The following is a 24,245-nucleotide window of genomic DNA, read 5'->3' on the forward strand; positions in this document are numbered from 1 at the left end:
CGAGATGCCTGATGACTGGAAAAGGGCCAGCGTGGTCCCCATTTTCAAAAAAGGGACCACAGGAAAGAGGACGCAGGAAACTATAGGCCCGTTAGTCTTACCTCGGACCTGGGGAAGCTTTTTGAGAAAATTATCCAAGAGCACATCTGCGAGGGACCAGCAAGGGAGTTTATGCTTAGAGGCAATCAGCACTGGTTCGTCAGAGGCAGGTCCTGTCAGGCCAACCTGGTGGCCTGTGACCAGGTCACAAAAGCCTTGGATGCAGGTGTCGTGGACATAGTCTTTCTGGACTTTAGGAAGGCCTTCGACATTCTCTCACCCCGTCCTCATTAAAAATAAAAAATAAAAAAATAGGGGTCTGTGGTGTCGACGCCTACACAGTCAGATGGGTCGCAAATTGGCTGGAGGGCCGTACCCAGAGAGTGGTGGTGGACAGGTCATTTTCAACCTGGAGAGAGATGGGCAGTGGGCCTGCACTGTTCAATATCTTCATTGGCAACTTGGATGAGGGGGTGAAAAGCATTGTGTTCAAGTTTGCAGATGACACTAAGATTTGGGGAGAAGTGGGCATGCTAGAAGAGGACAGGCTACAACTAGATCTGGACAGGTTACAGAGGTGGGTGAATGAGAATGGGATGGGCTTCAATACGAACAAGTGCAAGATGCTGCACCTGGGGAGGAAGAACCAGCACCATACCTACAGGCTGGAGAACTCCCTTCTTGTCAGTGCAGAGGCAGGAAAGGATCTTGGAGTCGTTATTGATTCCAAGATGAACATGGGCTGCCAGTGTGAGGACACAGTCAGGAAGGCTAACCACACTTTGTCATTCATCCATAGATGCATCAGGAGCAGGTCCAAGGAGGTGATCCTCCCCTTCTGTGCGACATTGGTCAGGCCACAGTTGGAGTACTGTGTTCAGTTCTGGGTGCCACACTTCAAGAGGGATGTGGACAGCATTGAGAGGGTCCAGAGGAGGGCCACTCGCATGATTAGGGGGCAGTAGGGCAGGCCTTACGAGGAAAGGCTATGGGACCTGAACCTGTTCAGCGGCCACAAAAGACTGAGAAGGGATCTGGTGGCCACCTATAAACTTGCCAAGGGGGACCAGCAGGCAGTGAGAGAGTCCCTGTTCCCTTGAGCACTACCGGGGCTCACGAGGAACAACAGCCATAAATTGGCTGAGAGTAGATTCAGGCTAGATATCAGGAGGCACTACTTCACTGTCAGAGCAGCTAGGATCTGGAACCAACTTCCAAGGAAGTGGTGCTCCCCTCTACCCTGGGGTCTTCAGAAGGAAGCTAGAGAGCCCCCTAGCTGGCGTCGTTTGACCCCAGCATCCTTTCCTGCCCATGGCAGGGGGTTGAATTAGATGATCTGCTTGGGTCCCTTCTGACCCTACCAACTATGAAACTGGGGCCTGCAGCCATGGGAGCCAGTACAGGGGGAGCTCAGGATCATAATCCTGGTTTCCCATACACCAGTGATGAGGCGTGATGGGATCTAAAATGCAGTCCTACAATTGTGCTTCCTGCCATGCATGCATTACATGGCAGGAGGTGCAGTTGGACCATGCATTAGATTCTGTTGCGTCTTTACCGGCACATGTAGTAGAGGGGCCCAAAAAGACAGGCCCTCATTTCTGTTAGATCTGTTTTTTATAGTTGAATGGTTTTTCCCACTGTTACTTCTGTTGTTGAAGGCTCTGCACCAAGTTAATGCTAAAGTAATGTTTTATTTGACTTGGTCTTTGGCTTGGTTTTAATTAACTAAGGAAGAACCAAACTTGAAGTATGACTAATAGTGCATGTTACCTGCTTAAGAAAGCACTTCAGAGTGGGGGGGGAGGGTGTATGCGCCTAGTAGGTATGCTTTTTTGAATGATTATGTGCATATATTAAGTGTAGTGAGAAACTTTCTAAGTGAACTTTTTGAAGCGGCTCATGAATTGTGACTTCTGTTAATTATACAGGCTTGATAGTTACATCAGGACTTTCACTATAATCCTCGTAACCTTTTAGTTCAGTCTTGCAGTGTATTTGAATTTTCTGTTGTTTTTAGATTGGATAGCTTTATAGTCAAAACATCCCCCTTTCCAGATTTTCAGGCTGGTATTTTTGCTTTTTTTTGAACCATTTTGATTAGACAAGTGTACAAAATATTTGTAAAAGTTAGCATTTAGGAAGGTGTAAGTGGGAGTGTAATAATTGGAAAGTTACTTTATTGTATTAGCAGCTCCCCCTGCTGCTGGCATGGCATATTAGAGATCTCATACCATTGTTTTTTATTCACGTTTAAGGTGTCCCATTGTATCTGTATAAAACTAAACAGGAGTCATGACAGACAGGACAGAAGTTGAGAGGAGAAAATTGGCATGTTTGAAATACCACGATCCTAGCAGTGAGACCTAATTACAGCTCTGTCAAGACAGTAAATGCAGCCTTTGCCTATATCACCATAAATATACACTGATTCTCTGCAAATACAAGAGACTTTCTTGTTTAGAAGTGCTTTAATGTGATTTTTAGAGAAACCTCAAAATCTAAATGCCACTAAGTTGCTTGGGTTAAACAGTTTAGTAATTCATTTTGCAACCTAGGTTGTTAGTCTTATAATTTTAATAAACATGGACGGGGATTGATTGATTATTTTTATTTCTCTCTCTACTTACATGTATATCTGTCTATTAGGGGTATGCAAAGCTTTGGTAGCTGGTTCAGTTTGGAGGAGATTCAGCCCGATTCGTCAGCTGAACCTCCGAATCGAATCAGGAGACCCATTAAAAGATCTGAATCGAATCAGAAGCCTCCAAATAGATTTGGGGAGATTCGGAAGGCTTTGCAGCAAATGAGCTGAGAAGAGGGAGGGGGCTGGGGTGATTTTCCATATATGGAAAAGGTTGGGGGGGTGGGGGGGGGAGATCGCTCTGATATTGACATCTGTAGCTGGCCAGTGACTGATTTTTTTTTTTTTCTGAGTTCCCTTCCAGTCACAGTGCTTTGTGGGAGGGACATAGAAACAACATATAAAGCTGTGTCTGAAGTGATCTGTGCCTTTTTTATGAGCTGTCTCCTTTGAGCAGCAGCATCTGAAAGGCTTAGTCTCTTGCTAGCTAGTCTCTCTTGTAAGCTGTATCCAAACCTTTCCTACTTACCCTTGCCTACAATCCCTTTTGTTATCCCTACCCATTTCTTTCAACTTATTCTTCCTCCAAAATCCTTATTCTTGTTGGTCTGTCTCGACTCTTTTCCCCCCTCAGCACAACATATATTTTACACATGCACTCGCGCACACCCTCCTTCCCCCCCCCCACTTGCAGCACACCAAACATGAAGTGTGCTGCAAGGGCAGGTGCAGGTTTTCTGACAGGAGAGGGGGCAGAGGGAGAGCTGCAAGTTCCCCCCTCCCCAAACATAGATGCACCCTCTTTCCTGGCAGCGATGAGTCTTCTGCTGCTAGTGGGTGCAAGGAGGTGTGGTAGCAGTGCTGCACCTGTACCACCACCACTCTCACAAGCAGCAGCATGACTATCTCCACTCCAATTCTAGATCCCAGCATGAGCCTCACAGTACCAGAGGAGGAGCTGGATCTGGAAGCAGAGGAGCTGAGGGCCATCATGAAGGCAATTCTGGGGAAGGACGGGGAATCTGAGTTTGTGCTCTACACCCCTCAAAGTTCCCATAGAGGCAGGTCTCCTTTTCTTGAAGGCACATTGGAGGAGGTTGTGGGGGTAGGTGGCTCAGCTCCTCCTATTGTTGTGCCTCTGCCTGGTGAGTAGGGGAATAAGGCAGAATCCCCACTCTCAATCCAGAAGCAGGTGGGTAGTGTGGCAGATGATACCAGGTATGCTAGCCAGCACTGTTGAAGGTGAATCAGCCAGGGCAAGGAGGTGAAACACTTCACCATCACAGCGATGCTGCTGCATCTCGGGAGGCAGCACCCCCTTGCCTTTGTTCCTCCTCAGCCTGGCACCAGTGGGAGCATGCCCCAAAAGAAGTCCCCCAAAGCCCTTGTCCCCAAGAAGCAGAGGCAGGCCACCCTGGACCAGTGAGAGAAAGTCAGAGACAAAGCGGGGCACATTCCAAAGTTGCATTAGGAAGATGCTTGCTCTGGATGGCCAGCCTTTCTCCTTAGTTGAGTGGCCAGGGTTCAGGTAGTTCATGGCGCTCATGGCCTCATCTTGCCAAGGTGCCTGCACATGCCACCTTTTATAAGGATGGTGGTGCCCTCCCTGTATGAGGCATGCAGGGAGTACTTGAGGGAGGAGCTGCAGAAGGCAGGTCCGCAGGTAGCCTTGCGCTTCACCTTGGACATCTGGAGCAGCCGGGGTAGAGATCATGCCTACCTCTCTCTCATGGGGCACTGGTGCAATCAGTCAGGGCATTGGTGGGCTCTCCTTCAAGTGGAGTTGACGGCTCAGTCCCACATGGCAACAGAGATCATGGTGGCCATGAACAGCATGGTGCAGGGGTGGCTTGTTGGGCAGGGCGAGCTCACCTGTGGGTTCATGGTCACTGACAACGGGGTCAATATGGTCAAGGTAGTGGGGAGATGGCCTTGGTCAGGGAGACTGGGGTCAGTGGCCCCCTTAACAAAGCAGAGTGGGATACCATCTTCCAGATCTTGGTAGTCCTCGAGCCATTCCATGAGGCCACCAAGAGCCTCAGCACTGGCAGTGCCCTCCTTAGCCAGGTGAATCCCCATAGTGAAGGAGCTTGAGAATGAAATGGAGAAATTCCAGGGGCTCAGTGTTCCTGGCTGGATATGGGGCAACCTGTCACCAGAAGTGCAGGCACCGGTGAAGCAACTGAAGGAGGGCATAAAAAACGACTGGATCCATTGTGATCCAGTATGGTCCAGGTGCTGCTGGGCATGTACCCAAGGGTGAAGGGGAGCATCTGCAGCAGCAAAACCCACAATCACTGGACAAAGGTGTTGGTGAATGGAGGCAGAAGGGCAAAGGCGACAGGATGTGGAAGAGAGGGATCCACTTTCCTGTGGCAGCACTCCAACTGTGAGCCAATCTCCTCCACCACAGCCGCTGCCAGTGTGGGTCAAGGGCACGGCTTTAGAATTGGGGTCCAGAGGCACCAGACCCCACCATCAGGCAGGTAGTGCAGAGGCCTCAGTGGCTATGCATCTCACTGAGGACATGGAGCCACTGTACTGTGACCCTTTGGCCTGTTGGGTAACCTGCAGCCAAGTGTGGCAGGATCTGGCCCCGGTCGCCTGGGAACACCTGTCCTGTCCACCGACCAGTGTTCCAAGCGAGAGGGGGTTCAGCATTGCTGGAGATGTAGTGACACCCTGCCACACCTCCTTGGATCCTGGTTTGGTGGAACAGCTGGTGTTCCTGAAGGTGTACCTCCCATGCTGGAGTTCCCCAAGCGCCACGTGCAGGTGGAGTGAGTGCCACCCTCCTCACTCCTTACCTATTTGCTTTTTTTATTTGCTATCAGAACCTTGATATGCACTTTCAGAAAACCCTGCACCCCTCTGCCTGAAACCTGGCAGGCCTTGTGCCTGCCCAAGGGGCTGTCATCCATGCGGCTTTCATCCTGCTCAGGCTTAACGCATGCAAGTGATGCGAGTTTTTTGCTTTCAACAGTTTGAGGTGCACTTTCACAGAAGCCCCTGCACCTGTCTCCTTGAAACTTGGCAAGCTTCGTGCCTTCAAGAAGGGCTACCATCCCTGCTGTGTTCATTCAAATCTGTAAAAAAAAAAAAAAAATTACAGTTCTAGGTATTTTAATAATTCCCCATTATAGTCTGTAGCTGCATCTCCGAATCGAATTGGGACAGTGATTCAAATAACTGGTGGTGAGAGATTTAAGTCATGGAAGAAGACTGTGACATTACAGGGAAATGCAAACAAAACTTTCTGCCTTTTTTTCTTTGTTTTTTGACTGCTTGATACATTTCTTAAGTTAGTTTTAAAAGTAGGGACTGTTAGGCATGAGACTGAAAAAATGACAGGAGTAGAATAACAGAAGTGGCATTTGGGGAAGACAGGAATAGTGAACAGAATACATTAACAAAAATATCTGGAAGCTAAAAAGTTATTGAGTGTGAGGATTTGAAATAGACACAATGAGGTTATTAACAATGGTTATCAGGTTTAGAAAACTGAAGGCTGGAGATTAGTGTCATTTTTCAGGGTAGACCTGAATGTAAGAATGGAAGGTTATTGATTTAAGGTATGTCTCTACATCAGGCTGCTGTAGCAAAGAACGTGATGGCATGAAGCTTTTATACCACAAGGCAGCCATTGTGAGAGTTGTTGTGCCCTTAGAACACATGGGAATTAGATATTTGCCATGTTATCCTCACGATGGAGATTTTGGGCCACATGAACAGTGTTTTAGCTTCATATGGTCTTTTGTAGTTTACCAGAAAGCTATTTTAATATTAGAACTGTCTTTATGGACCAGGATCTCATGGTGCAATACACAGCAAAAGTGGTTTCTGCCCCTGCAGGGCATGCAATCTAAAGAAAGGCAGATGATGAGGAACAAGTGTTGGTTCATCATGATAACATTGGTTTAAGTTAAGGGCGTGTAGCTTATGATCTGCAGGCTAGGGCCTGCTTGTGTAGCCATTGGATCTGTCCTGTGGAGCTGGGGCTTTGGCAGCTTTGTTGATGTCATGTTATTACCAATCAGCAGCAGCAGCGACTGTGTCCTAGTACCTTGGACCTGAGATGAACCATTCTGGCTGGCCCTGCAAAAAAAAAATTTTTTTAAATTGCCAGCTACTGGTGTGAGTATACCAGTAATGCCAACTGTTGCAAAAACATTGCAAGACTTGTGATTTTCAGGTTGAAATAATTGACTCGTGATTTTGATAATCAGACCCTCAAATCTCCAGATTTTCCCAGCTGGTAAGTCTGTGGAGGAGAAGGGTGGGGGGTGAGATCAAGGCCCTTGGGGTGAGGGAGGAGCGGGGGCTGGGGTGAATGGGGCTGAGGTGGGTTGGTCAGAGGTAGAGGGGGATGCAGCTGTGTGCACCCCCAGGGCATGGGGGGCATGTGCCCCCGCAAGGCTATCTGCTCTGCTGCCTTCGCTCCAGGAGCTCAGCTGTGTGACAACAGTGTGCTTTCTGCCACTGGGTGGGCAGGGGAATACATTGTGCGACCAGTGCGCCCCATATCCCCTGCCTGCCTGACAGGTAGCAATGTCATTGCACAACTGAGCTCCCAGGGCAAAGACAGCAGGGCACAGAGCCCCAAGCCTGCAGTGGACAGCCCACCTCTGCCCTGCAGGGGGCACATGCCCCCCACCCCTGTCTCCCCAGGTGTACATGCAGCTGCAGGGAGTCATGTTCCCTTTCCTCCTCTGTGTACCTCTGGACAACCTTCCCTCACCTTGGGGTCCCATTCACCCCAGCCCCTGGTCTTGCCCCACTCCCTCCCTCACCATGAGGGCATCAATCTTGCCCCCCTCCACTTCCCCTTCACCCCCCCACACACAGTCTACATGCAGCTCCAACCCCCCACAGCCACAGCCCCCCACACATACACTCCAAAAATAGCATCTCAGGATTTACATGCCACATCAAGAGTTTGTCGCATCATTTTTGGTACGGTGGAGTTGGCAATACTGATATACTAGCAGCCTAACTGTGGATGAGGGTATGCATGTTTTTATAATCGCCATGGCAAAAGTGAGTTTTAAGAAGGAATTTGAAAGAGGATGATGAGGTGGTTGTATAGAAATCTATGGGAATTGCCTTCCAGGCAGGAGGACCAGCCAGGGAGATAGCAAAATAAAGTTTGAAATTTTAACAAGTTAGCACTGAAAGCAGGCAGCAAGAGCTGATGAGACAGAAGTAGCCTTTTGATACTTAATGAAAGGTGATAGGGAGGAGAGATGCCAGAAAGGGATGGGGACTTATTTTTGATTCCATAGAGATAAAGAAGTCAAGGGAAGAATTAAGGGAAAGGAGTAACACGGTAAAAGCAACACCAGAAAAAAATCTTTGCGGCAGCATTCCTTATTGGATATGGGCAGGGCAAGGTTATATTTGTCAAAACAGAGGAAAAAATACTGTGCATGAGAGCTTACCTAGAAACTTAGCTATGTGGAAAGTATCACAAACCCATCCATGGAGTATCCCCAGAGCCTTCAGTTTCTCCCTGGTGTATCCCTGCTTATCCCAAGGAACAGACCAAAGTTTACCCTGAGAACTCCTTATTCCCATAAGCTTCAGCTCCAGGCATCTTATACCAGACCTTACTAGCGCAACAAGGCATTCTCTGCCAACTCTAAGTGACCTCCCCTTTGGGTTGTGAAAGAAATTTTAGATCTCCCTTTCCCTAGATAGGGCTAACCCAAAATATTACTTACTTGGGGATCACACTTTTTTCCACAGGCAGCTAGTAAGGAAACAAAACAATTGCACAAGGGAAAATGACCACAGGTTTGAAGACAGAAATAAAAAGACAAGTAAAGTGTCTTCCCCTATCATCTGGCTACATCCTAGCCCTCCTGAGAAACCTGCCATTGTTTTGAGAGATCAGCCTTCCTGCTGATTTCAGCAGCTTGGGAACATAAAAGGCAAAGCATATCATGCTGCCTCTTAAGTATATCCCAACCAGCCTCCCCTTCAGCATTGTACTAATTGCTGATGAGTCAAAGAATCCTCCAGAAACTTCTCCTAGAGGCATCTGAAGTACCTCTGGCTAATGGGCCACTTCTCTTAGATGCTTTTGCTATAGAGGGGCTGATTTTCCCTAGTACAGGCCAGCAATGCCTTGAGTGTCCTACCTAATACTGTCTCTTCTTTTGTCTGTGGCTGGGAGTTGCAGTTGTCTTTAAGTATGTGTACTTCAGTCCCTTGGCTAAATCATGTCCAAAATGATAAAGATGTCCATAGACAGCACAGCATAATGTATACAGTGATAAAAGTGACATAAATAGATACAGTATAATATGCTTTCCAACTAGACCATATATGCTATATCAGTACAACAGAAGGCAAGAAAACATTTATGACATTAATGATTTGGATGAGGGGATTGAGTGTATGCTTGGCAAACTTGCAGATGATGCCAAGTTGGGTAAAGTTGTAGATACTCCAGAGGACAGGGCTAGGATCCAGAATAACCTAGATAAACTGGAAAAGTGGTCTGCAACCAATTAGATGAGTCAGCAGGACAACTGTGAGGTTCTGTATTTCAGATGGAATAATTGCACTCACAAATGCAGATGGGGCGATCAGTGGCCAGGCTGCAGTAGTTCAGAGAAGGACCTGGGTATTACTATCAACCATTATTTAGTGTGGAAAAGATGGGAATGGGGCTGGATTTGATAAGTCTTCAGATACCTGAAGGGTAATTACAGAGGTAAAGGATAGCCTTCCTCTGTGGCTGCAAGGGACAGGATTAGGAGCAGTGGCCTCAAGGTGCAGGAGAAGAAACGTAGGTTGGACTCTACTATGAGGGTGGTCAATCACTGGAACAGGCTACCTAGAGTAGTGTTGGAATCTGTCCCTGGAAATTTCCAAGAGCAGGTTAGACACTTGACTGGGATGGCTTAGTCAGGGATGATCCTGACTGAGCAGACGGCTGAACTTTGGCCTCCTGAGGAGTTTTCCAGGCAAAACTTCAGTCTAGGCATGGCCGTGCCTCTGAGCTAGAGGCAGAAATGTTTCATAGAATCATAGAAGTCAGGTCGGAAGGGACCTTTGTAGATCTTCAAGTCCAACCCCCAACCTGGGCAGGAGAAAAAAACTGGACTCATTTGAGTCCAGCCAGGTAGGCATCAAGCCTCTTCTTAAAGACCCTCAGGGTAGGAGCCAGCACCACTTCCCTTGGAAGTTGGTTCCAGCTCCTAGCTGCCCTAACTGTGAAGTAGTTCTTGCGGATGTCTAATCTAAACCTACTCTCCAATAATTTGTCCATTGTTCCTTGTCATGCCAGGGGGCACTAGGGGAAACAGTGTCTCCCCCAAACCCTTCTGGTCCCCCCTAGTGAGTTTATAGACAGTCACCAGGTCCCCCCTCAGCCTTCTCTTGTAAAGGCTGAACAGGTTCAGGTCCCGCAGTCTTTCATTGTAAGTTCTGCCCTGTTGTCCCCGGATCATATGGGTGGCCCTCCTTTGGACCCTTTCAATGTTGTCCACATCCCTCCTGAAATGGGGCACACAGAACTGGACACAGTACTCCAGTCGTGGCCTGACCAGTGTCACATAGAGGGGGAGGATCACCTCCCTGGCTCTACTAGAGATGCACCTGTGGATGCACGACAAGGTTCAGTTAGCCCTGCCAACCGTGACCTCACATTGTCGGCCCATGTTCATCTTGGAGTCAATAATGACTCCAATATCCCTTTCTGCCTCTGTGCTCTCAAGAAGGGAGTTTCCCATTCTATAAGTGTGCTGCTGGTTTCTACTGCCTAAGTGCAGCACCCTGCATTTGTCAGTATTGAAACACATCCTGTTTATGTCAGCCCACTCCTGTAACCTGTCCAGGTCTTGTTGCAGTCTTTCCCTCCCTACTAGCGTTCTCACCTCACCCCAAATTTTGGTATCATCAGCGAATTTAAACAGGTTGCTTTTACCCTGTCCAAATCGCTGATGAAGAAATTGAACAGCGCAGGCCCCAGAACCAAACCCTGGGGGCTCCGCTGCCCATTTCCCCCCAGGTTGAATATGACCCGTCCACCACCACCCTCTGAGTACAACCCTTGAGCCAATCTGCAATCCATCTGACTGTGTAGGCATCACTGCCACAGTCGCCTAGTTTTTGGATGGGATGGGAAACGGTGTCAAAGGCCTTGCTGAAGTCTAGAAAGACTACGTCCACAGCGACACCTGCATCCATTGCCTTTGTGACCTGATCAGTAAAGGCAATCAGGTTGTTCTGACATGACCTGCCCCTAATGAAACCATGCTGGTTGCCCTTGGGCATCATCCCTGAAGCCGGCCCATCACAGATGTGCTCCTTAAGGATCTTCTCAAAGAGTTTCCCAAGGATAGAGGTAAGACTGACGGGCCTATAGTTGCCTGGGTCCTCTCTCTTCCCTTTTTTGAAGATGGGGACTATGTTAGCTATCTTCCAGTCATCTGGCACCTGGCCTGAGCACCATGAACGCTCATAAAGCCGTGCCAAGAGCCCTGCAATAACCCCAGCTAGCTCCCTCAACACCCCGGGGTGGAGAGCATCTGGACCCGCTGACTTGAACATGTCCAGCCCCTCCAGAAGCTCTCTAACCTGGTCCTCCCCAACCTGAGGTCTGGAGGCATTCCCCTCAAGTCCGTCTGTCATCACAGCGGGGAAGTCCTTGTCCCAGCACAAGAAAATGGAGGTGAAGAATTGGTTAAAGAGTTCCGCTTTCTCCTCTGGCACAACCACCAGATTGACCAGCGTACTTTGCAGGGGCCGCAAATTACCTGGTGCCTTCTTCATCCTCCCTGTATATTTGAAAAAGGACTTTTTATTATCCTTGATCTTGGACGCTAGTACTAGCTCTAGGTCCACCTTAGCTTTCCTGACAGCCCCCCTACAGGCCTGAGCAGAGGAGATGTACTCCTCTTTGGAGATGGCACCCCCCTTCCACTGGGTGTACGCTGCCTTTTTGGTAAGCAGGCATTCCCAGACGCCCTTGGTGAGCCCAGGGGGCTTTTGGGCACTCTTGCCCCGCTTTCTTCTTGTTGGGATGGACTCCCCTTGGGCCCTGAGTATCGTTTCCTTAAGGAACGACCACTCATCCTGGACACTGAGTTCCCCTGCTGTCAAGGACCCCAGCGCCTTTCCCGCTAGTCTCAGCTTGTTGAAGTTGGCCTTCCTAAAGTCTAGGGCTACTGTCTTGCTGCAGGCCCTTGACACCCTGCGCTGGATGATGAATTCCAGCAAGCAATGATCGCTATCGCCCAGGTGGTTAAGGACCTGGAGCCCCTTACCTGGTCATCGCCTGTGGCTGGGACCAGGTCCAACAAAGCATTTCCTCTGGTGGGACCATGCACCTCCTGGGTTAAGTGGAGGTCCTGTATCTCAGCCAGGAATCTCCTGGAACAGTCCGTCCTGGCTGACTGTTCCTCCCAGCAGATGTCCGGGTAATTAAAATCACCCATGACAACTACATCCCTTGCCTTAAGTGCCTCTGCAAGCTGGCCTGAAAATTCCTGGTCCAGCTCCTCCCCTTGATTGGGGGGTCTGTAGTAGACCCCCACTGTCAAATTGCTCTCCCCACTGCCCCTTTGAATCTTGACCCAGAGCACTTCAGCCTGCCCTTCCTCTGACCCCAAATTCTTTAACCAAGAATTTGGTCAGGGAGGCCTGGGTGAGGGAGATTCCTTGCCCTCCATGGAAACTGACCTTGTGAAGGAACACCTTGACAGGCTGGATACCGTCAAGTTAGCCGGCCCTGATGGGTTACACCCAAGGGTACTCAGGGAGCTGGTGAGCATCATAGCTCAGCCCCTGGCACGGATCTTTGAGAGCTCTTGACGCTCTGGTGAAGTGCCTGATGATTGGAAGAGGGCCAGTGTTGTGCCTGTCTTCAAGAAAGGGAGGAAAGTAGATCTGGCAAACTACAGGCCCATCAGCCTAACCTCTATCCTGGGGAAGGTCTTGGAAAACATTATCAAGGAAGCCATCCTTAACAGACTAGCTGAAGGCAATATCCTGAGGGACACCCAGCATGGGTTTGTTGCAGGTAGGTCTTGCTTGACCAACCTCATTTCCTTTTATGACCAGGTGACATATCACCTGGACAAGGGGGAAGAGATCAATGTTGTATACCTCGACTTTAAAAAAGCTTTCAATCTGGTATCCCATGATCACCTCTTGGCTAAACTGGCTAACTGCAGCTTTGACCTCACCATGATCCGCTGGCTGGGGAACTGGCTCCGCGGTAGGACCCAGAGGGTGGCGGTCAATGGGAGCTAATTGTCTTGGTGCGCTGTGACCAGTGGGGTCCCACAAGGCTCTGTCCTAGGGCCTGTACTGTTTAACATCTTCCACAGTGATGTGGACACTGGTGTCAGAAGCGAACTGGCCAAGTTGGCCAACGACACCAAACTCTGGGGTAAAGCATCCACACCTGAGGATAGGAGGGTGATCCAGGTGGATCTGGACAGACTCATGAAATGTGCAGACGAGAACCTGATGGTGTTCAACACCAAAAAATGCAAGGTTCTCCACCTTGGGAAGAAAAACCTGCACCGTGCTCATAGGCTTGGTAGTGCTACACTGGTTAGCACTACAGATGAAAGGGACTTGGGGGTTATGGTTGACCACAAGATGAACATGAGCCTTCAGTGTGATGCTGTGGCTAGTAAAGTGACCAAAACGCTGGCTTGCATCCATAGATGCTTCTCAGGCAGATCCTGGGATGTCATTCTCCTGCTGTACTTGGCCTTGGTGAGGCCGCAGCTGGACTACTGTGTCCAGTTTTGGGCTCCACAATTCAAAAAGGATGTGGAGAAACTTGAGAAGGTGCAGAGGAGAGCCATGCGCATGATCAGACGTCAGGAAATCTTATGATGAGAGGCTGAGAGCAATGGGGCTCTTTAGCCTGGAAAAGCAATCTGGTGGCCACCTATCAGCTTATCGGGGTACTCATCAGCATCTGGGGGAACGACTGTTCACCAGAGCCCCCCAAGGTATGACAAGATCGAACTCCACTGTGACCGATTCAGGCTGGACATAAGAAAGAACTTCTTCACTGTCCGAGTCCCCAAGGTTTGGAATAGAACCGCCGGAGGCTGTTCAAGCACTGACTTTGAATGCCTTCAAGACACGCTTGGATGCTTATCTTGCTGGGATCCTATAATCCCTGCTGACTTCCTGCCCCTGGGGCAGGGGGCTGGACTCTGATCCTTTGGGGTCCCTTCCAGCCCAAATGTCTCTGAAATCTATAAAATGTATATATTGGTAGAAAACATGCCTATAACAGAGTCCAATGAGCAGTGAAATATAGGTACCTTTGAGGTGGCACATAACTAAATCAGCTTGCACTATAACACTCCCTTAGTTTAGGTCCTGATGAATAGACTAACAAATCTAATAGCCTCTATAGCTGGAATTATTATGGGGTGTAATGTAATTATCAGAACTTGGCAAAGATGAAAAGTGTTACAGGATGAATTGGTCAGAAATGTGATAGCCTGAATGTAGATGTTCTGGTAATGTAGCTTGTGGCAGAATATTATGAAGTTGCTTAGAGAGTTTACTGATTCCTTTTGAGGTTTACATACCCTTTAAGAACCCATGTCTTTCTAATCTTTTTTTTTCTCCTTCTAGTAGTCAGAGAAGTCCATCACCAGGTCCAAATCATACCTCCGGCACCAGTGCATCAAATTCAACAACTGCACCACAGAATGCATCTGTACGCCCCACATGTTCATTAACACCTACGCTAGCGGCACACTTCAATGAAAATCTTATAAAACATGTTCAAGGCTGGCCTGCAGATCATGCAGAAAAGCAGGTAGGTATACATGCTGATTATGTTGAAAATTTAAGACTACCCTGTCTGTGTGCTAAGTCTAGTTCAAGACCATAAGTATTCATTGCTTTGTGTCTGAGCCAAAATGTTTTAAATATTGAATGTAAAATTAGTATCGTTTGGTGAATTAACTGTTCAAACAAAATGTCTAAGAAACAGGTGCAGATCTTGCTTATGAATACTGTGATTTTCAAGTGCTAGATAATGATGAGCCTCACATGTATGGATCTTGTATTTCAGTTTTGAAAAATGTCAGAACTGTCTGCACATGGCCACGTTATTATTGCAGTTATAATAAGGAAAACCAGACTGTATGAGAAACCTCGGTAGTCTTGAGCTTTAGAGTAAAGGATGATGTATGGAATACTCCTTCAATTACATTTTACCTAATCACCATCTGAATGTCATCTTTCTCTAATGCTCCCTTTTTAACTATTTTAATATTACCATGAATGTTCAGCTATAGCCGTAAGGCAGCAGAGCCTCTGCAGTTAAGCCCCATTATCAGTATTTTTTTTATTTTATTACCACGTGTATAAAAATGCCTATCCAGACTCATGTGCACAAATTACAAAGGCACTGGTGTGCAGTAAGCTCTTGTTTAAAGAAGTGTTGTCTTTTTTTCTTTTCTAATCCTACAGATATGGCCCTGCAGCCTTTTTCATACATAATTCCATAGTACATTCATACATGTGGTCAAGTCTGTGTCCTGCATTTTCTTCCATGATCTTGATTCCACTTTTTTTTACAATAGTGCTTTGAAATCAGGACATACAAATTACAACCAGCAAATGGATTGTCATGTTCAGACAAATCAGTTCATATAATGAGTGACCTGAATAATGTACCTTTTGAGATTTATTTAAAAAATTTGGTGGAAATGTCATTCCCCACCCCCCTCTTTTTACAATTCTTGGTTCTAAATGGAAGTAAAAGCATCATAACTTTTAGAGTGGCATCTTAGTGAATACACAGGGAAGTATTACAGGATAGGAACTGCAGGCTATTTCCTGGTGCAGAGGAACCTGAAAGCATCAATATTGTAAAAAGCTTCGTATTATAGCGTCATTTTGTCTTCATCGTGCACTGAATGAAGTATTGCTGCCAGGAAATTTTGAGGGCAAGACTGTATTAGTTGAGCTTGACTGCCATAAATAAATACTGGGCTACACGCTCATTTCCCTCCAACTTCTTCTTTCATGTGGTACCATTCTCCATTATATAACCTCAGAAATACTCAATTGTAAATTAAAAACTGGAATCTCCACTTTATCTTGGCTACTTTGCCCTGCTGTGATGTGAGTGCAGATCTTCCTTAATTGGCCTTAGTGGTCGCAGCTTTCTTGCTGCTTGGGTGTAGTGGTAAATCTACACTGGAAATGTACTAAATGGTTATGGTTGGTATTGCACAAAATAAAGTCAGTAGAATTGTTACAAGAGTACTCTTTTTTTATTTCTTAAGTAATATTAATTTAAGACTCTTTTAACTTTAAAAAGCTAGGGATGTTTTAAGACTAAAGACTAATCACTCAGTTTTATGGTCAAACTGTATGTTAGTAACTTGAAGGTTAGATATTACAGATGATGACATAATCTTTATATACTTGTAAACCTAGAAATTTAAGAGATTTAAGCCTAAAACTGAACATATTAAGAATTGTAAATACCCAAGGCATCAAGTAGCGTTTTAATTCATCGGTATACTGACAGTGTTAAAGGGAAGTATGAGGGAGGAGTTTTAAGAAGTTTGGAATCGTGGACATTACAATTCTTTAAGTATAATTGTATTTGCATAGTGTCATTAAAGGATATTTGGTGTAGCAGCCAATGGGTTCCAGTACCATTTCTAAACAGATCTGCCTTTCTATATCCTAGCATTTCTTGAAGGGGATTATCATGTCTTGTTTGACCATGCTATATATACCCAGCTGGTTTAACCTTTTGCCAGTGTCTGTCTGTCTAGCTCTTTCTATTTCCCACTCCCCCACACTTAGTTCCACCATTAATTCCTGGTGGCAGAAATAGTAATATTTCTCAAATTGTAAAATTTCCTTGATACTTGGTTGTGGCCTTCCTTTATGTGTTGTCCAAGATGCCTTTTTTCTGCCCCCTTTATAAATTACAAATTCATGTATGATGTTTGCCATCTATGATCAATCACCCCTAGAGGCTCATTCAGTATTTCTCCGTTTTAAGTATTTGATTTTCATTTCAGACATTTGTTTTGGATTATTTCTTCAGGTTTGCCACCCTGTTTTTCTGACCATATTTTTTTATAGTTTTTGCTTTCCTTTTCATAACACCTCCCAATTATAATTAAAAAAAATAAGAATGATAAGAGAAGTCTTAGAGGGGTGAAGAAGGACTAGCAGAGGGTAAAGGGTAAAGTAAAAAGACCTGAGGAATTTTCTTCATCAACTTGACTTCAGTACATCTTCCCCCAAAATCAGCCCTCTATAACTGGGGGGCTTGACTTAAGCAGAACAGCTGTTTTTCTGTCTGGAATAGAAGCTTGGAGGCACAGTAAAATGAAAACGTTCCTGCTTCTTTACCTTCTCATGCCCCAAGATCTGCAGGGAGGAGGGGCAGCACTGTGGACCCATTTAGGCATGCTCTGCAGGCTTCCTTAGTGTGCTTGGCAACAGATTGCAATAGTGCATAGGGCAGCCCTGACTGGCTGACCCAAACTGCCCGTGGTCAGCCTGTGTTTCCCTGTAGTACAATGTGGGGATTGTGAAAGGGAAGTGTTCTTTAGCAAGAGTCCAACAAGCAACAGTGTCTCCCTGGGGGAAGAGGGAAAAGCTGGAGGACTATGTTCTCTTCTGAGAGAAGAGAACATGGCATATGCAGACATTCAGTGTCCTAGGAGCAACACTTTTGGGGAGTGATTTTCCAGGTTATTTTTCCCCTGGTGTGTGGCCATTTTTACCCAGGGAGAAAAAGCCTGAATATATCTACACTTACAATTTCTCCTGGGAGAGCAGCTGAGGAGAAACTGAATTTTTGTATGAGGCCACTATCAGTGGTTTGTGAGGGCTCTGCATTTCTTCTGCCAGCATTCAGCAGGGCCTGGCCCCATTTTTTAATCTTCTCTCAACTGTTGCTAAAATGGCAGCAGTGTTTTGCTAAGCAGCTAAAAGCTGCTGTCAGTTTAGCAGCAGCAATGAGTGAGTTAAAATTAGTTATCTGACTGATGGCTGATGAGGCACTCCATGCAAGCAGGTTTCAGCCTTGACATGAGGCAAGCAGAGGTGGTGAGCAGGGGGATTTTTTTTATTTTTCTACCATCTCAAAACAAGGCACATGTTTTATTTTGGGGCATGTGGTATGTGAGGAAATACTATACTTTGGCAGCAGTACTGCAGAAAAGGTTATTATAAATTGGATGAGTTTAATGTGGTGCTGTTGCAGAAAAGATAAATGCTATTCCAGGATGAATTAATAGCATGTTATATGTAAGACAGAGTAATTATTTTGCTCTGCTTGGTAAGGCCAGGCCTCAGTTGTGGTTATCCTTCTTGTGGAAACCAGGTATATTTGGAGGAAGTGGAAAAAAGCAACAAAAATAAAATTTGAAAAACTGACCTGTGAAGAAAGATTGGAAGAATTTTTGGGGTTGGTTAGTCTAGAGCAGAGAGCACGTATATGCAAGTCTTCCAATGTTTAAAAGATTTTTAAAAAGAGAACAGTGATAAGCTTATTTGTTTTCACCAGAGGTGGGAAAAGTATTAATTGGCAGCAAGCAAGATTTAGTTGTTTTAGGAAAAAGCTAAATAATGAAGAACCTGTTTCATTGCTTAACTGTTCTTAAGGAGCTTGTTGAATCCCTGTCATTCAAGTGTTTAGGAACAAGTTAGACAAATATCTATCAAGAGATGGTTTTAAGTACACAGGAACTGAACTAGTTTATCTCTTGAACATTCTTCCAGTTCTGTATTTCTTTGATTGTAAATACATTTTTTAGAGAATTTAAGATGCTTTATAAAACTAAATTCTAAATTCATACACTTGTCTATTTTTTTGTAATTGAATTGAAAACGAGTGACCCTTTGCCAAGGTGCAAAATGGTTGCATTTTTTAGGAGGAGTATAGTGCAGAATATAAAATTTTCCTGAATTATCCTTCAGTTGGACTGAAATAGGTCTTACATTTCCTCAGACTGTTCAGTTTCTTTTAGGAAGTGACCAAAAACACAGGACTAACTTTCAAATTAATTTTGTATTCAACTCTTCCAGGCATCAAGATTACGTGAGGAAGCCCATAATATGGGAAGTGTTCATATGTCAGAAATTTGTACTGAATTAAAAAATTTAAGATCTTTAGTTCGAGTATGTGAAATTCAAGCAACTTTGCGTGAGCAAAGGTAAGAGTTTGGATATTTATCTTCACCATATCCTTAATTTTATCCCTTGCATCTTGTTTTAAATAAGCTTGGTTTGATGGCAGTTAAAGTTTTAGCATGTTTACCTGTGTCAGATACAGAAGCTATCTTCTATGTGTATATCTTGCGTACTACCCATACAGTTCCATATAGAAAATTTCTTATGAACAGGACCAGATATGCAAGGTTTTTTTAAGAGACTAGACAAGATGTTGGGTTGAAACCATATGAGCTGGCTAGGACTTTAGAAAAACTTAATTAGATCTGTATCTAATGATACTAACGTAAGTTGTAATGTAAATGTTAACATTTGTCAGAACAAAATCACAGTAAATTTAACTCCTTTAGGGGTGAAGCTCGCTTCAGGACAGGACAGTAGTTTTCAACCTATTTAGACTCGGGGTACCCTTCAGAAAATGCCAGTTCTTAGTTTTCACTTGTTTTTTGAATGCAGAAAAATAATAGAGCAAATCTTGTGTTGCAAAGAACTCAGAAAGACCACAATAGGTCAGAATGTTTCTAACACTGCAGACTCCTATTTGAAATCCCTGGGTTTATCATGTGAATCATGTTTGCAAACCTAACAGTGCTAACATTTTGTGGAATCCCACAGTCCTCTAGAGGTCTCAAGGCCCCCCAAGGTACTGTGACACCCTGGTTGGCAATTACTACTATAGAAGGTAACAGAATTAACTGTTCTTCCAGTTCCCATTTGATTCTTACTCTGACAATATTAAGTCTAAAACTGCAGGAAATTACATAGGAAATATAACAAAAAAGTTCTTAAGCCAGTGCTGTCCAACTGGCAGTGACCCAAAGGAGTACGGATGCCACCTGTGGCCCCCAGCCCACTAACGTTGGACAGCCCTGTCCTAAGCTAAGGAGGCTGATTCTTGTCAATATTTAGGTGGAAGGCCTGCAAGAAACTCTTGCTTCTCCAGTAGATACTGGAAAATTAGTAGATTATTTTTCTTCTGAGTTAGTATTGGATGATTGTTTTTGCATAGTACGGAAAGCACTGTGATATTAAAAGTCTTCTTAGGATAAGGTATCTTCTAAACTTCCACTTGGAATGATTTCATTTTGACTAAAAAAAACTTTGCAGAGGGTGCTGCATTTTTCATTAACTGTCTGTACAGCTGAGCTGGTTATAGTTGTTGTGTTCTACCATAGAAATGGCTGTTGGTTGGGCAGAAGTGACGACTGTAAGCAGAAATGGGGACCTGGCAAAATACTTCTGGATTTTTCTTGAGGAAAGAGATCAGTGTGTCCATGTTTTTCTAAATGCTACTTTTCTTCAATATAACTATAGGGATAATTTCCACCCTAACTTTGGAAATATATTTAAACCTTCATCACATAAGAATTAGTATTTAATGTAGAATTATAGCAGTCTACATCTGCTTCCTCATAAGTTGTGTGTCCTTAAGTTACTGAGGGAATTTAGATCTGTATCTACAAGGATTAGTCCAAAAATTAATTCCCCCTTGGCCAGATATCATCGGAAAAATATGAAACTTTCACAGAAAATTTTGCACATCATTGCTGAACACAGATATTTTTCAGAGTAATCTGCTTCTGTCAATGGCATGTGTATTAGTTCAGAAGTGCTTGAATAAGTTGCACATATTTGTGGATTAATTATAATACTAGATTGGGATATTTTATATATAAGTGTTAGAGGTGCATCGATGCATTGGTTCGATATTGGATTGATACTGATATAAAGAAAATTGTCTATATCGGATATCAGCCCGATGGGGCCAGTAATTTGGCCCATAAATGCCTGTGCTGCATGCAGCCACAGCACACCATGTGTGCAAAGCCAGCAGCATGGAGAGCTGCCTCCAGCTAGTAAGTGAGAAGGAGAGGGGGGTGGGAAGGGGCGTGGGGGGTTGCAAATCAAGGCTCCCCGCAGTGAGGGAGGGAGGAAGGGCAGGGGCTGTCCAGGGGAGGGGGCAGGATGGAGGTGCAGCTTGGGAGTGGGGGCAGCTCCCACCACTGTTTGCACCCTGGGAGGGCAGGAACAGGAGGACATGTGACCCCAGGTCTGCATGGCATGGAGCAGGCTGCAGCTGTGGGGTGGAGCTGGAGCCAGAGCTGGCACTGCATGGGGTTTTTCTTGCCAGAGGCTAGGCTCAGAGTGGGCTCTGGCAGTGCTGGAAAGAGGCTGCAGCCACCCTGAATTTCACCACAGCTCCGCTCCCAGCCCTGTACTGCCACACGGCACAGCCCTGGCTGAACACCCCACCTCCACCAAAGCACTGGGAAAAGCTGGAGCTGTGCCGGCTGGCAGCGGAGGGCTGGGAGCAGAGTTGCAGCGAAATTTGGGGCAGCTGCAGCCTCTTCCTAGCACTGCTGGAGCCTGCTCCGAGCCCAGGCCCCGGCAAGAAAAGCCCTGTGCAGCACCAGCTCTTGCTCCGGCTCCACCCCGCAGCTGTAGCCTACCCCACCCACACTGTGCAGATCTGGGGCACACATGTACATACATGCAGTAATCTGTCTATATCTATATCCCAATTTAGCATTATATATATTTAATATATAGGGATAGTGTATAGCTCACTTTTACAGTTGTGCTAAAGAACTCTAGCTCTTCTTCCAGTATATCAGTTTGAACTTCTGTCCAAGGGAAAATACAAGTTTGTTGACCCGTAACATGGGAGAAACAACAAAGAAAGGTTGAGCAATCTGGCTGGTGCTTCTAACAGTATTCTTGTGCCCAAGAGAAGACAGATTCAGGTGTATATGTTGCCATGGCGTTCTTCTGTCTGAGGGAGAAGAAAGTATCTGAACACAATTTATTAAAAGCAGATAAGACTTACACCTCAACCCCCAGGAGAGGTGTGCGCCATATGCAGATATGATAAAATTCTTTGCAGGATTCATGTACTGAAGCTGTTCTTTTTGAGTTCCCTTAGGTCTTGAGCCTTAATTTAGTTCATGCATATCCTTAAGCTTAATGTGAAGATATCAATCATTAGAACCAGCAATTTGATCCTTTTTCTTAAAAACAAAAATTTTATCTAAATGTATGCAACTATATTCTTTGGTTGTTTTCTTGTGGTGAGATTTAATTGTCTGCCAGACTTCAGATAATGTCAAATGAACATCAAGCTAAACTGTGGTGGAGTTCGAGCATGCCTTTATTAAAATATTAACGATTTAGATTAATATTGTTTTTGAATGTAATGATTCTCTTTACACTAATTTTAATTTTTTTGGTCTTGCAGGATACTATTTTTGAGACAACAAATTAAAGAACTTGAAAAGCTAAAGAATCAGAATTCCTTCATGGTGTGAAAAGTTGTGAATAATTGCACATGGTTTTGAGTACAGGAACTATAAAACTGGTTGCCCAGTCTTAACATTTTTGAGCTGCATTTGAGTAGACTTTGGACCGTTGAGCTGGGCAGAAAAAAATGACATGGGGAAGGGGACAGGAGGGAGTCAATTCAGGGGAAAGATACAAGGATGATTTGTAAAACCCTTGAAATGTAGATTTCTTGTAGATGTATTCTTCACGTTGTAAATATGTTTTGTAGAGTGAAGCCATGGGAAGCCATGTGTATCAGAGCTTAGACATCCAAAACTAATCAATGCTGAGGTGGCTAAATACCTAGCCTTTTACATGTAAACCTGTCTGCAAAATTAGCTTTCTTTTTTAGTTAATTTATCATTCATTCAGAAATCTTGCATTTCCTAAAATTCAATGCGAGCGCCAGGCGATTTGTGTCTAAGGCTGCAACAATTTGGGTAATGTACAAATATCATGAAACAACTGTTTCCACACTTGCACCAAATCAAGAGCAGTGCTTCTCCATTTCTGTTTTACAGAGAAATGTTTTTCATTTTCTGTGTTCCATTTTCCCCCTAAAATCCTAAATCTGATTTTATCAGTTTTTTAATGCTTCTAATTTTCTCCTTTCTTAAGGCACTGTTGCTATGGCACTTTTTTCTATAATCTTTTCATTCCTGTGTACAGTAGCTTAAAATTGCAGTGATTGAGCATAACCCACTTGTTTGTATAAATTATTGAAACGTATTTCCATTTGCACCCTGTAAGAATGGACTTGTAGTACTGCTGGGCATGTGTGCTGAAAGTACATTACTTGCTCAAATATAAGGAAATAGCCCAATGAACATGTTAACATGGTTGTGGGAGGGGAAAGAGGAAAAAAAAAGCTAGTCAGATGTGAATTGTATCTGTTGTAATAAAAATGTTAAAACAAAACACTGGTTTTCATTTCCTTTGGTCAATACATTAAAATTTGGTCTGTTTGGGGATTCTTTATCAGAACTATTCTTGTTGAATACTTTTGTACTGAATTGAAATAATTCCTTAAGGGAGGTTTTGTTTAAAACTTGTAAAGAGGAAATTGTGTATAAAATATTTAATGAAATATAAAATTCAACAAGGATGATTAAGACACCTCCCCAACAGTTGTCATATGTTAATTCCTGGTTTACCTGTCTTGCTATTATGACATTTCATTTCGAAGGATGTTTGTGTTGTAGCTAACTGTTCAAGTCTGGTGCTGACTGCTGTTCTTTAACCATCACAAAACGCTGAATTTGTGTAATTGGAGCAACCCACTGTTTGAAAATGGTGGAAAAGCTCAGCTTTGTATATTGTTTCCTAAAGTATATTAAAAATAAAAAAGAAACTATTGCTACTACAAAATAAACTTGACTTTTTCTTTGCATAAATCTATAGTCATGGCTTGGTGCTAATGTGGGGCTGCCAGAAATGTGTAAATTCACAAAGCTTTTGTATTTTGCAGAAGTTACAAAAAGAATACTAAATCCTTTTCTTCTTCAAAATACTAATGCATTTTAATGCATACATCATTAAACAGCACCCACAAGTAGTAAAATCCTATCTTTCAACACCAGAGAGATTGCTTAATTTTGTTTAACCTGTTCTCAAATCTTACAAATATTTTCAGCAGATTTCGCCAACAGTAATTTTCTAGCCAGTGGAACTGTAATATTTTTGCGTCCCACTGGTATTTGAAAAAATGTTTAGATTCTGAACACTTCAAACTAAAATACTAAGAACAGATAGCTGCAATTTATTGTAAGAGCAATGCTTACACTTCATTTGGATGCAAGGAGACTGGCATTTTTTTCTCTTGATAATTTTTGCATATTAAAAGTTAAATTCAGTATTCTCCAGACTATCTAGAATGGGGTGTGGTATATGTACATCTTTATTTACAATCATTTTGCCATAGTCTTAACTCTACATGACTCTTCCAAGACTGTTGTCTTAGACTGATGGCTGTAATCCAGTATTCTTCTTAAACAACAAGAAGCATAGTTAGCTACAATCTGTCAACAGTTAACCTTTTCCTAACACTCCAACTGTGCATAACTACCCATGTGAAATGGTGCATTCTTTTGGTCTCTTGTTT

The 24,245-nt window shown here is 44.4% G+C and overlaps 1 protein-coding gene across 3 annotated transcripts in view; it reads left to right on the forward strand.

The window, feature by feature from the left end:
* The window catches only part of WAC (WW domain containing adaptor with coiled-coil), a 95,984-nt gene extending 72,468 nt beyond the window's left edge, over positions 1-23,516 (forward strand). For 2 of the 3 annotated variants that reach the window (XM_090047432.1, XM_090047434.1), the window contains 3 exons: positions 14,243-14,429; positions 18,683-18,810; positions 22,062-23,516. In XM_090047432.1, the coding sequence (XP_089903558.1) occupies positions 14,243-14,429; positions 18,683-18,810; positions 22,062-22,131 (385 nt within the window). In that variant the 3' untranslated portion in view covers positions 22,132-23,516. The remainder of the gene's footprint in view (positions 1-14,242; positions 14,430-18,682; positions 18,811-22,061) is intronic. The other variant, XM_090047433.1, reaches the window with a different exon arrangement.
* The last annotated feature ends 729 nt before the right edge of the window (positions 23,517-24,245 follow it).

This window comes from Crocodylus siamensis, chromosome 5 (assembly GCF_052110815.1).
Source record: "Crocodylus siamensis isolate JL-2025a chromosome 5, ASM5211081v1, whole genome shotgun sequence".
Classification (NCBI taxonomy): Eukaryota; Metazoa; Chordata; order Crocodylia; family Crocodylidae; genus Crocodylus; species Crocodylus siamensis.